Source organism: Rhinolophus hipposideros (assembly GCF_964194185.1).
Source record: "Rhinolophus hipposideros genome assembly, chromosome: 21".
Lineage (NCBI taxonomy): Eukaryota > Metazoa > Chordata > Mammalia > Chiroptera > Rhinolophidae > Rhinolophus > Rhinolophus hipposideros.
In genome coordinates this window covers 5,104,496-5,117,046 of record NC_138067.1, presented here as the reverse complement: position 1 = coordinate 5,117,046, position 12,551 = coordinate 5,104,496, and the positions used below count along the sequence as shown (strand labels likewise).

Here is a 12,551-nt window from a genome sequence, read left to right as displayed (position 1 = left end):
TCCGGAGCTCAGAGGACATCTGTGATCACCAGTCCCAGGCCAGGAGCTGGCGTTGGACTCACTCAGTCCCCTGTCACATCTACTGTTCCCCAGGTACAACTCCAACCTCAGGGACCCACTGGGTGAAGGCTGAGGGATGGGCCCCAGCTACAGCAGAATGAGGTGCTCTCATCATGGGCCAAGCCAGAGAGTATACGGGGGTCCCAGCGCCCCCCCAAGCTCCGCCACCCAGATAGCAGCCTGCTCTAACTGGGGTTCCCAGGCAGATGGTAGCAATGAATGCCACAGACACTTGGAACAGATTCCAGAGACAGTCCTGCCCTCTACCCAGATATTCCTAGATTCCTTCCCTCTCTCACTAGCCCCACCTCTAAACCCACCTTTGAATGCTGACCACAAAAACAAGGTAGTCAGAGCAGGCCACCAAATTCCTCCAGCACAGATAAGATTACCCATCAAATGGACCTGCAGCACCTCTTCACCTAGGACGTTTTCCCCCAGGTGGCCCTCTGCTCCCACCCTGACAGGAGACTGCCACCTGTGTCACTTCTAAGGTTCCTCAAGGCATGAGGGGTACAGGGTCATGTTGGTGGGGCAGGGGCAGCTAAGAAGGGATTTTTGGACTTAGAAGCTGTCCCAAGAGGGTGCTAAAAGTTGGGGTGGGTGGGTATGGAGACCCATCTCAGGTTGAAGGAGGGGTATCTGGGGTTCATACCCGGGTTCCTCTGCCAACTGTGCCTGCCGCCTGCAGCTGTCGGGGTCCGGAGCTGCCACCGGGGCAGCGTTGCCTTCCAATCCACTCCTCGATGCCTTTCCGAGCCCAGGCAGCACTCACCGCAAAGCTGTCACCTGGGGCAGGGATGACACAAGCCCCTGAGTCTGGCCACCAGCTGGCCGAAAGTTACCCCAGAGAGAAGAGAAAGAGTGGGCACAGCAGAAGCAGGGGGGGGGGGAAGGGGTTGAGAGAGAGACACAATCCAAGAGAGGGACGCAGGCAATTAGAAGGGGATTCAGCTAAGCTCCAAAAACAGGGACCCAGAGGGGAGGGAGCGCGAAGGGGGAGCAGTACCCGAGGAGGAAGGGCCTGGGGATCAGAAGAGCGAGCCCCGGAGACCAGGACTGCTGAGCAACCCGGTGAGGATCTGAAGATGGTTCGGGGAACACGAGGTGCGGGGGAGAGGAGAACTGAGGGCCAGGAGAAGGGGCGCAGCGGGCGCCGAGATTTCGGGAGACGGAGCTGGGGGCCAGAAAGAGGGGACAGAATCTTGGGGGAAGGGGCTTGGGAGCCTGAAGAGGGGGTGCAAAGAGCGCGGAAGGCGGGGATCGCGAGAGGAGGGACTGAGGCTCTAAAGAGGGAGCAGCACAGGACCACTGGGAGGGAGTAGGTGGACAGAGGAGGGGGACACGAAGGCAGCGCCTGGGGCGGGTTTGCGGGACTAGCGGCCAGAGCCGGGGGTGGGGGTGGCCCCGATAATGAGATCCCGCGGGCTAGGCCATCCCATCCATCCCCCTGGTCTGTGCCCCGCGTGCCCCTACCTTCCGGGCTCTCCCTGCGCTTGCACACGGCGGCTGCAGGCACATCGCGCGGCGGCGGCGGCGGGAGCCGGAAAGAAAGGAGAGGCAGAGAGTCAGCGATCGCGGGGGCGAAGGCGGCGGGGGCCCGGGGGCCGGCGCGCGGGCGAGGACACTGACCCGGCTTGGAGTGAAGTTTCCCCATGCTGGGGGCGCGGCGAGCGGGGCGTCCCTAAGCCATGCGCCCGGCCCACGGACCCCGCGGCTGGCCGCGCCTCGCCTGGCTCTCCTCCTCCGGGAGCAATCCCCGAGCCGAGCGGAGCCCGAGGCGGCGCCGGGACGCGCTCCTGCCGCCGACGCCGCTGCCCGACTGACGCCGGGGCGCGCCGAGCCCCCAGCCCGCCGCCGCGGCCCGCGCCTCCTCGCGCGCCCATTGGCCGGGCGCGGCGCATCAAAGGCGAGGCGGGCCGCCGAGGGGGCGGTCTGGGGGCGGGGCCGGCGGTCTGGGGGCGGGGCGCGGCGGTCTGGGGGCGGGGCGCGGCGAGGCGCTGCCGGACCGATACAGCGCCCCCCTCCAGGCTACTGCTTTGGTGCTCCGGCGGGGGGCCCGGGCTTGGGGAGCCGGGACTGAGGACAAGGTTTGGGGGCTTTGGCCAGTGGGAGTATTGGGACAGACACCCTTTTGGGCCCTGCCCTCTCTAGGACAACCGCTCCTCTCGCTAACAGTACTGTCCTTTCCCTCCGCTCTATTTTACCTTGAAGCGGGCTGGGCAGGACTCAGGGGCTCCAATTTACAGGTGAGGAAACTGAGGTCGGGAGAGGTACGCCTCGGGGGAACTAGCGCCTGATGCGTGCCTCCCGCGTTGCCCCTTCCCAGTCTTCCCAAGACCTGCCTTTGCAGAAAGTGTTAGCTTATTGCTCGCCCCATGCCCCCCCCCCCACCCGCGCTCTACGTTTTGGTTTAGAAGTCCAAGAGAAACCCCCACCGCACCTCGAGCCAGTTGTGGACCCAGCCCACTCCTGAGGGCGACAAGTGTCCAAAAGCGACAAGTTGCTAGCCAATCGCTGGGATCCCCTCGCCAAGGGGCCCGTGGGTGCCCGCCTGGGGTTGGGAAGCGCTGCCAGCTGCGCGGCCCGGAAGGGGGTAACCGCTGGGTCTTTGATCTTCCTTGGTTTCCGCTCCCCGCTGCAGTTCGCCAGACCCAAAGGCTTGTTTGTTTTGTCTGGGGAGGTCTCTGCAGAAGGGAGGGCGACATCAAGGGGTTCCACCCCACCTTTGTGGTTCTCCGAGAGAATGCCTGCTCTGCTTGTGGGCCTGGTGTTAAGCTCATCCTGATACCCCGCAGCCTGGGTGTGGAAAAAGAAAAGCCTGTATGAGGAGTGAGGAGACCAGCTTTGCCCCGTGGACTGAATTCTCTGCGGGAGCCTCAGTTTTAGGGTCTGTAGAATGGAGGCTCAATTCTACCCTTTTTGCCCACTCCTTAGAGTGGCACCGTCCAATAGAAAGATAATGTGAGCCACAAGCTAATTTTAAATTTTCTAGCCACATTTTTAAAAAAGTAAAACATAAAAGTAATTTTAGTAACATTTTATTTATTCCAATATATCAAAAATATTATTTCAACATATAATGAGATATTTTACATTCTTCGTTTTGCATTGTTTGAAATCCGGTGTGTATTTTACACTTAGAGTACATCTCAACCCAGACGAGCCACATTGCAAGTAACCAGTAGCCACATATGGTTCGTTTAGTGGCTACTGTACTGGACATCACAGCTCTGGAGCATTTCCATGTCTCAAAAGGACATTGGGAGCTACGTGTCCCTCCAGAGTCATAAATATCTTCATCCAACAGTGTCTTATTTCCATCCTCCAAACTTACTTTTTTACACATACTTTTTGGTGGAAATGAAGGCTAATCTTGTAAGCAAGTACATTAATGCTCTTAGCGGGGCGGTTTCATTTGCCTCCAGAGTGCTGGGACCCACCAAAATACTACTGTCCATTTTATACTGCATATTTTTATCCTATACCTACTATACGTGTATACCAGCCATTGTCTAAGTCATGCAGAGACCTCACAAACACTCACTGATGCAGGATTGTATTTGTTCTACAAAAGAGGAAACATACTAGGCTCAGAGAGGTGAAGTCACTTGCCCAAGGTCACACAGCAGCCAGTGACCTGGTTAAGAACTGAACTCATGCCTGTTGATCCCCTTGCCCGTGCTGTTTTTCACTAAATCAGGTTGTCCTAACACAGTCCACACCTCACATTCCACCATAGAGAGAGAGTTCCCAGTCTAGAAACAAATATTGATTCAGCACCAGCTGTGTGACAAGCACTGTTTTAGGCACTTTAAGATACGTCAGTGAACAAAACAGACAATCCCCACTCTGATGGAGCGCACTCTGCTGAAAGAAACAATCGATATAACGCACAGGCAAATAGTGGGATAAATTAGGAGGGAACCACCAGCTACAGCAGTGGTTCTCAACCCAGAGCAATGTGCCCCCCTGGGGACATTTGGCAATGGCTGAAGGCATCTAGCAAGAAGAGGGCAGGGTAGCTGCTAAACATCCTACAGGCACAGGACAGCCCCCAAAACAAAAACTTATCCAGCCCAAAATGTCATTAGTGCCAAAGTGTGAACCCATGAGCTATAGGAGAAGGAACAAGCAAGAGCAGGATGATGGGTTCAGGGGTGGCATGGAGGAGGGGGTTTGAGTGTCTGAATCAGAGTGGCAGCTTTCCTGCAGAGCCCTCCGAAGACAACGGCTGGGATTACTGTTTGTTTCTCTCACCCCTACCCCCCACCCGTGCCAGGGTGCATCTAAATCAAAGGAAAACTCCCCGTGTTCTTTCTCACAGTGCTCAGAAAGTTGGTTACTTCCTTAAACCGGTCATGGCTTTCTTCTTTCATGAGAAAAAAGTATCCCCCCTACCCCTTGGGAATTTCTTTTTACAGTTCAAAAAGAGATAAAAGCAACGACTAAAACTCTGCAGTTACCAGTTTGAGTCTTGGGGGAAGTAAATCCCAAAAGTCCAGCCCAGACACAGAGGCCCCCCTCCACCTTCAGCCTGGCCCTTCCCAGCCCAGCAGGCGCCTGGGACTGCTATTGAAATCAGGACACCCCTTCACCCGAACCCCAACCTGGCCCTGGGGTGAGAAACTGGGGAGGTGGGCCTTGTGGTGAAACCTTAGCCTCTCCAGGGCTCCGAGGAGGGGCTCCCCAGAGGCCACCAGTCCACTGTCCACCTGGGGTGGCTATTCGGTGTCCACCGGCTTCCCGCTCCACGACTCACTGTCTTTTTATATGTTTTAATAATTTATCTGGCCCATTTCTTGGGCTGTGTACTTACAGTGACACATCTTTTTCTTTGAAGATTTCCCATCCTTTGGGGGAGGAGAATGGGAAAGGAAGGCAAGGAAGAGATAAGAGAGAGAGATTATAACAGAAACGGGTTTCATGGGGCTTGAGATTTAGGAAGGCTGGTTTAGGTGAAATCTGTCAGACGCAGAGCTAGGAGGTTTGGGGGCAAAAAACACACCACATTACCCTGGATGGTCACCCTCATGCTCGTATCCAGGTTAACCCATCTGATCTGCCCCCTTTCAAAGGCCACTTCCTAGAGGAAGCCCTCCTTGACCTTCCAACCTGAAGAGCTCTAACCACTCTGAATAGCCAAGGTCCCCTCCCCTCTTTCTCCACTTGGCACTCCTTACTTTTTAATGCTGGAGCTCAATTTCCCTCCTAGAGTCTGGGCTCCTTGGGGTGGGTGAGGGTCTTGATCTCTAGATGCAGTACCCAGCACTGCCCATAGGAGGTGTTCTGTGTGGAATGACAGGAAGCCACCCAGCCCCACCTCTGCCCTGGAGTGTGTTGTGGCCAACGAGAGGGTGGAGGGCTGCCCAGAATATGATCTGGGGTACACTGAAGAACAAATCACCATCCAAGTCTCTGCTGGTTCCTCCTAGAGATCCCTGGAGTTGCTTCATTGCACCGTCCTCTGGTGAGTCTGGGCATTGCTAAGTGGCCTGGAAACCTGGTTTGGGTGAGGAAGGGAGAGTTCAATTGTCCTGCATGAGAAAGTCACAGGGATTTTGGAGATGGCAACCAGGAAAAGGAAAACAAGGGTCTCAAGGGAAACAGAGTATGAGATAAGAGTGAAAAATACGGGCCTCAGAAGGGGCATATACAGGGAGCGGCCATTAATTTTCAGGACGATGGTGACTAGTGTGCGATTAGCAGTTGTCACCAGCCCAGCTCTATGCTGGAATCACCCTCCATTCCTCCAAACCTAACCACACCTCTGCGTTAGAGGCACAGGACAGACAGAATGAAAGAACGACAGACCAACACAGGCCACAGGCAGTCTTGAGTGTAGATGTTCATCAGAAGGAAAAGATGGGAGCCAGAGGCAGCCAGGAGGAATGCCATGCCCTGGCATCCATCCTTGGAGATGGGGTGGGGAGAGGCTGGGTTTCCCCCAGAATAAGGTGTGAGGTCCCCAAGCCACCCTATTTTGGTACTGGAGGAAAGAGACCCCAAAGACAGCTACTTAAGCCTAAATGTTGGCTGAACTGAAATGAGTTTTTGTACCACCCACTCCTCCCAGGTCTAGGGTGTTTTAGCAAGTTCAGAGCGCACACACACTTCCCAGGTGGTGCTGGAGAGAGCCAGCCCGGTCCCATCGTGCTCTCCTCTGGTTGCTGCCCCTCTGCCCTTTTCCTGGCTTATCTGGGAAGCCCTTGCAGTCACTGTACCAGTCTGTCTACTTCCAGACTTCTTTTACAAAAGGGAGAAAGAAACTTCCATCTTTTTAAGCCTTCATTTTCTAATTACATGTAGTCAACCTACACCCAATCACGACACTCACTCGCCCCATCTGTAAAATAGAAGGAAGGGTGGGTCAGATCAGCATTTCCCAACACGGGTTCTCTGAACACCACTGTTGTTGTGTGAAACAAAAGGCTCCATGGGAAACTTTGGGCAGCCCTGGGTTGGCCAAAGGGAGGAAACAAGCTCCTTTTCCTGCAGGACTTGTCAGAACCTTCGGTGGGCAGCTGAGCTTTATGATTCTTCAAGAGGAGAGCGTCCTAAGCAGGGTTTTCTTTAACTCACTGGACCAGGAAACCCATTTTCGGAAGTTCAAGTGAAGACAAGTGTTCGTGGAACAGACTTTGGAAAATGCTGGACTGGTAGCTTCTAAGGTTCTTTGCAATCTGAGATTCTAGGTACTACACCCAGGGATCTCGCCTAAGAGGATGGCAGGAAGGAAAGCTCAGTGAAGACAGAGGCACTGTGGGAAGGCGCCCTGAAGGAGTACACCCACCTGTGTCTATGGTGGGCACTTAGTGTATCTTAGGACATATTTGTGCACCTGCAGGCTAGGAGCCATCAGACACCTACTACACATGAGGTTCCATGTGGGTACATGGGCTTCTTAAGGCCCCAGCTCCAGGCGGGAGGAAAAGCAGCCACTGTAGCAAGGCTAGTGGTCAATCTGCCTGCCTCACCTGCTTCCCCTTCTAGCTTAGCTTTCTCTTCCTGCCCCTCCTCCCACCCACAGAGCACAGCTTCAGGGCCCCCCCCCCCGCACCCCTCACACCCGCCCCCCCCCCGCCATGTTGGTACCACATGACCCCCGCATTTCTTGGCCACAGCTGATTGGATGCCTGACCCACAAGTGTGACCAATCAGCATCTTTCTGTAGAATGTGAATAAAGAGGCCCAGGGCCTGGGGTCCACTCCCTGGTGGTCTCAGAAGCTCAAGGACTCCATAGTCCCAGGGGCTGGGACAGCTGGGGCAGCTGCTTGGGGTCCATGTGGGCTGATGAACAAGCAGAAGGAAGCAGGAATAGCAGTGGTCAGAGAGCAGCAGAGCTACTAAAGCAGATGGAGAGAGACACATAGACAGACTGTTCTAATCCCTGGTACTGTCTGTGCCCCACTCCTAACTCCTCTGCGTGCATGTTTTGACCCTGGGTCCCCCTTTCTTCGTCTGGGGTCAAATAGCCTAGGTGAGGTCTGCTTGGGATCTAATGTGCTTGTGACTCCCTGGGAGCTTGTTGAAATGCAATCTGGGGTGGGACCTGAGAATCGGCATTTCTAGCAAGCTACCAGATGAGACTGATGTCATTGGCCTGTAGACCACACTCAAAGGCTCTAGAAAGTTCAGCTTTCTCAGCAGCTGCCAGGGTTCTATAACTTCCCTCTTCATTGAGTAAGCAGCAGTACTTGGGAGGAGAAGGAGGGACAGAAGTCAGGGAGGAGGGGACCCAAGAAGTAAAGGTGTTTTTCTTTTGTTAATTAAGTCCTTCAGCAAAGATCGGTTGAGGGCCTAATCTATACCAGGCTCTTATTTATCTTTGTTGCTTACAAAGTCAGTGAAATATATGCCGGGGGCAGGGGAGCGGGGGGAATCAAGTGGAAAAGAAGGACAAAAACTGCCATGGGAGGGTTGCAATTTTAAGTAGAGGAGTCAGAGAGTAGCCTTTGGACAAAGACTTGAAAATGAGGAAGGGAACCATAAGGGTGCCAGGGCAAAGTGGGTCCAGGCAGATGGAACAGCAAGTGCAAAGGCCCTGAGGTAGGGACATGCGTAAATATTTAGGGGACAAGGAGGCCGGTGGCTCTGAAGCAGAGGGAGGGAGAGGGGATTTCAAGGAAGAGAAGGTGATGAGATTGGAAGGTGACAAGGCTTGATCGTGGGCCTTGGTAAGGGCTTCAGCTTTACTGGAGGGAGACGGGAGCCCTTAGAGGAAAGCCCCTAGAGTGACTGGGCTGCTATGTTGAGAACATGGTAGCTGCAGACCAGGCAGAAGCAAGGAGACAGATGAGGAGGTGATTGCAGCATCGCAGGCATAACATGATGGATGATGGCTCAGAGCAGGATAAGCAGTAAAAGAGGTGAGAAGTCCGATGCCAAATGTATTTGGAAGTTCGAGGCGACAAGATGAGCTAATATTAGGCGTTGGATGGGATAGAAAGAGAGAAGGAGAGGAAGATGCCAACGTGTTTGGCCTGAGCCTCTGGAAGGAGGGAGCTGCCTTTAGCTGCGCTGAGGAAGCCAGCAGTGGGCCCATCTGCGGGCGGGCGGGGAAGTGCTCGAGCTGCGTTTGCACGTTAGTGTGAGAGATCTGTTGGATACCGGAACAGTGGGATCACACAGGCAGGTGGCTCTAGGAGCCTAGAATTCAGAAGCAAGCTGCAGACTGGAAGTACACGCTGGGCTGTCATAAATATAGAGCTGGAATTGAAAGCCTGACATTGGATGAGACCCTGGGGTGTGAGTGTAGAACCAGAACAGAAGAGAGCCAAGGACACGGACCTGGGGCCCTGGGAAGCTTAGGGGTCTGCAAGTGTCGTCGGGTCTCCTTGAATCTCAGCATCACCACAAACTCTTGACCTGCATTCAGTCCTCATGGGTTCCCTTCGTAGAGAACCCCCTTCTCAGTAAATCCTTCTCCTACCTGCTCCCCACCCCCACCGCCCCCCCATCCATAGCAGGCAGGATTCCTGGTTCGGCATCTGAACTCTCAAAGCACTTCTTTGTTCAAACCAGCCTAGAGATAAATGAGACAATGTGTGTGAAACGCTTAGGGCATCCAATCCAGCTGCAGGCTTTCCCTGATGAGGTGAGGACAACAGAGCACCCCACCGCCCTGACCCCTAGTTAGTCATGTCTGTGCCCACCTGGCACCACACTATGCCTGGCACATAGTAGGGGCTTTAGAACTGTTTGCTGCAGGCTGAGCAAATGGCCATCTGACCAGAGGTGACACTGTCCCCCACGGCATCTCCAGCCTTTTTCAAGCCCTCCTTCCACATCGTTTTTGTTTATTCTGTCTCTGTGCCCAAGCGGAGGTCACTGCCACCCTATAGCTGCTCCAAGTGGCTTTTGCTCACATCATACCTGCCCCCAGCCAGGGCAGAAAGGCAGACGGAGGCTGTGTACCAGCCACTGCTGTTGTCCCTTCCCTCTGAAACCATGGGGACGAGCATTTTCTCCTCTGCAGAACTGAGGTTTCTTCATTTGCATCTTCCAGCAGCGAGGTGGGGTACGTCCTCCACCTGGCGCCTCTTTTAACATCATCGTCTGCAGGCTTCTCTGGGTGACAAGTATCTTTGTCCTGAGCCCCCTTCCCTAGTGCCTCCCGCTCGGCCTGGGTTCTGGCTCCTCACAAGCTTCCATCTGCACAAAGGGTCCATTGAGAGGCAGGCCGTGGGACGCCGCCTTTGATCTGGGGTTCTAATAACTCGTGTATGTTTGCGTCCCCAAACAATGCCGCAGCCTGGCAGGCCGGCTCGGGGGAGGCAGGGGAGGAAGAGAAAGTGCAGAAGGACGACAATGGAGGCCTGGCTGTGAGCGTGGGCACTGTGGCCGGCACATTTGGAGAGCACCTAGCAAGGTGTGTTCACCTCTCTGCTGAACACACTCATCACACAGACGAAGGCCCTGGCACGGCCATGATTTGCCAAAGTGGGACTTGAAAGGGCACTGGGACTGCCCAGGAGTTCCATAGAACCGGTGGTCACAGGGTCACCAGGAGAGGGAGGGGCTTGGACCTGGTAGAGCTGGTGACATATGCCCAGCCTAAACGGACAGCTGCGGCTCCACGCCAGGGATCACTCAAGGGCCCAGAGTTGCTGGATCTCTTGATTTTCCAAGAGTAGCTGGCAACCTAGGTTTCTAGGTGAAATCTCCAAATTTTAAAATATTGGCAACTAATTCTTACAAATGTAAGTCACGGTGCAGGCCAAATGAAAGATGTATCCCAAGCGGGAACCCAGGCTGTGCTCACCAGTTTCTCCCTCTGCTTGGGTAAACTCAACCCAGGGAAAGTGGACATGGAGGCAGCGAGGGGCGGGCTGGGGGCAACACTTCAGACTCTGCTCCCTGCTCCTCCCCAAAACCTTAAGCTTCCGCTTTGTAAGAGGGTGCTATGGGGTGGGGGGCCCAAACACTTCTGGGGGACATAGAGAGGACTAGCAAACCTCTGAAAAGCTCCCGGGCCTCCCTAAAACCTGGGGAATGACAACTAAACAGCAATAAGACATCTCAGAAGGGTTATAAACAGAGGACAGGGGTAGTCTTTTTCATAGCCTGTGCCCCTCATTCAAGTCAATGTTTTAATGCACATGGAACATTCTGGATATCTCTAACTCCACATGAAAATAATTTAGATTTAAAAAAACTTTTAATGCCAAGTTTTGTGTTCTTAAAAGTGAGCAACACGTGCTGGCATATTGAATGCCAGCGCTGGGCTGGCTACTCTCCCCCTCGTCTCGCACCCTGGGCCTCCTGGAGCTCCACTATCTGGCCAGCCCCTCAGATGCTCAGGCAGCTCCGAGTCTGTCCTCTTGCTGTCCCCGCTCTGCGCTCCTGCTCAGGTTTCACTCCCAGCATAGATGTTACTTCTTCCTCCACAAGCCAGCTGTCTTTCTGGGGGCTACGACACACCCTGTCTTAGCTCCCAGTGGGAGCCCTGGGGAGGCCCTACCTTCAACCCAAGTGGCTTAGCAAACACAGTGCCTCGTCCCCTCACTCTCACAGCCCCCAGAAGGAATTCTGGCACCAGCTGTTAACACACTGATAGAAAAAGGGGAGCTGCGGCTGGGGTTCGTGGGATGAGCAGGAGTGGGGGGTCCTTCCCACTTGTATGCAGCCACCCCAGTCCACAAGCAACCCCTGGCCAAAGGACAGACTCTATGTGGCCTGTGGAACCCCTGTGGTGACAGACTGCATTGACCACCTGTCACCAGGATGCTAAGTCCAAGGTGGCCCTCTGAGGGGTGTCATCAGGCTGCCCTACACCTAGTGCAGGATGGACACCAAGCTGGGTGCTCTGCAAAGGGTTGAGACAGACCCAACCTCAGGGAGATGAGCACACAAATAACACAGATGGAGGAACCATGAGCCAGTGTGTGTGAGTGCCTGACACAGAGCCTGATAAACAGCAGATACGCAATAAAGGGGGCTCTCATTATTATTATTATAAAAGCACCAAAAAAGAATGTTTTCTCCAGGACTTTTTGGTTGTCAGTGACACTGACAGAATCCAACTCAAACGAGCCCAAGCAGAAAGGATCTTTCTGGCCAGGGTAAGCAGAGGCCCGTCTTTGTCCATCTCCCTCACCTGCTCATTCGACTTCCTACATTGGCTTCTGCAACCCTCTTCTCCCGTCAGTCTCCAGAATTTCTCCTTCTCCAGCTCCTTACTATATCTGTCCTGTGTCTTCATCATTTTTGCTGCATAAGAAGCACTGCTAGTCTGACTACATCATGCCTGCTGTAGCGATTATAGGTGTCCTGGGCCAAAGAGCCAATGTCTTTCCCCTCCAGGGAATACATTTAATACATGACAGAGGGGCTGTTCTGCGTTAGAGCCTCATAGCTCACTCTACGGTTTGAAGGGGCCGTCCTGACAAACCCTCAGAGCAAGGCTTTCTGGGCGTCCCAACTCTTCTTCCATGACCAATAGCGTGCCAATTCTGTCCCCTCTTCCTAAATCTCGCCTGCATCTGCACCCCCTTCATCCACACTGCCGCTGGATCCTTCAGCCACTGCTTGCTGGAAGGGACTCTTCGGCTCTCCCTGCTTCTCTGGAGAGGACCAAATCCCATCAGCCCAGTCATGCCCAAGCCATTCATGGAGACATAGGACAGGTGTATGATTCCTCCAAAGGTTAGGATCAGATGCGAGGTAGCCCAAATCCCACCAAACATCCCAGAACCTTCACACCACCTACAAATATGCCATGAGTTTACTTGAACTCGTCCCAGCACAGAGTAAGTGCCATGTGAATGTTTCTCAAATAAATATTGAAATATATGTCTCTAGACCGTGGGTTCAATGAGGCCCTGTTGCCTGCCCTTTCCCAATTCAGTATGTGCAGAGTCCCTCTGTGGAGTGGGCCCAAGTTACCTTCTGGGCATTTTGCTGATACAATATCCTTGCTTGATATCCCACCCTTGCTTGGGAATCTGTGCCCTAATTGACACCTTCCCTTTCTGATGCCACTTTCCCA

General features: G+C 54.1%; 1 protein-coding gene across 1 annotated transcript in view; it reads right to left on the bottom strand.

Annotated features, from left to right (window-relative positions):
- Window positions 1–1,887, bottom strand: part of NKD1 (NKD inhibitor of WNT signaling pathway 1) — a 73,345-nt gene extending 71,458 nt beyond the window's left edge. Inside the window, exons 1-3 of the mRNA XM_081032923.1 lie at window positions 1,693–1,887; window positions 1,537–1,569; window positions 716–849 (exon numbers count right to left, since the gene is read on the bottom strand). Of these exons, the coding sequence (XP_080889049.1) occupies window positions 716–849; window positions 1,537–1,569; window positions 1,693–1,717 (192 nt within the window). The 5' untranslated portion in view covers window positions 1,718–1,887. The remainder of the gene's footprint in view (window positions 1–715; window positions 850–1,536; window positions 1,570–1,692) is intronic.
- Between the last annotated feature and the right edge of the window lie 10,664 nt (window positions 1,888–12,551).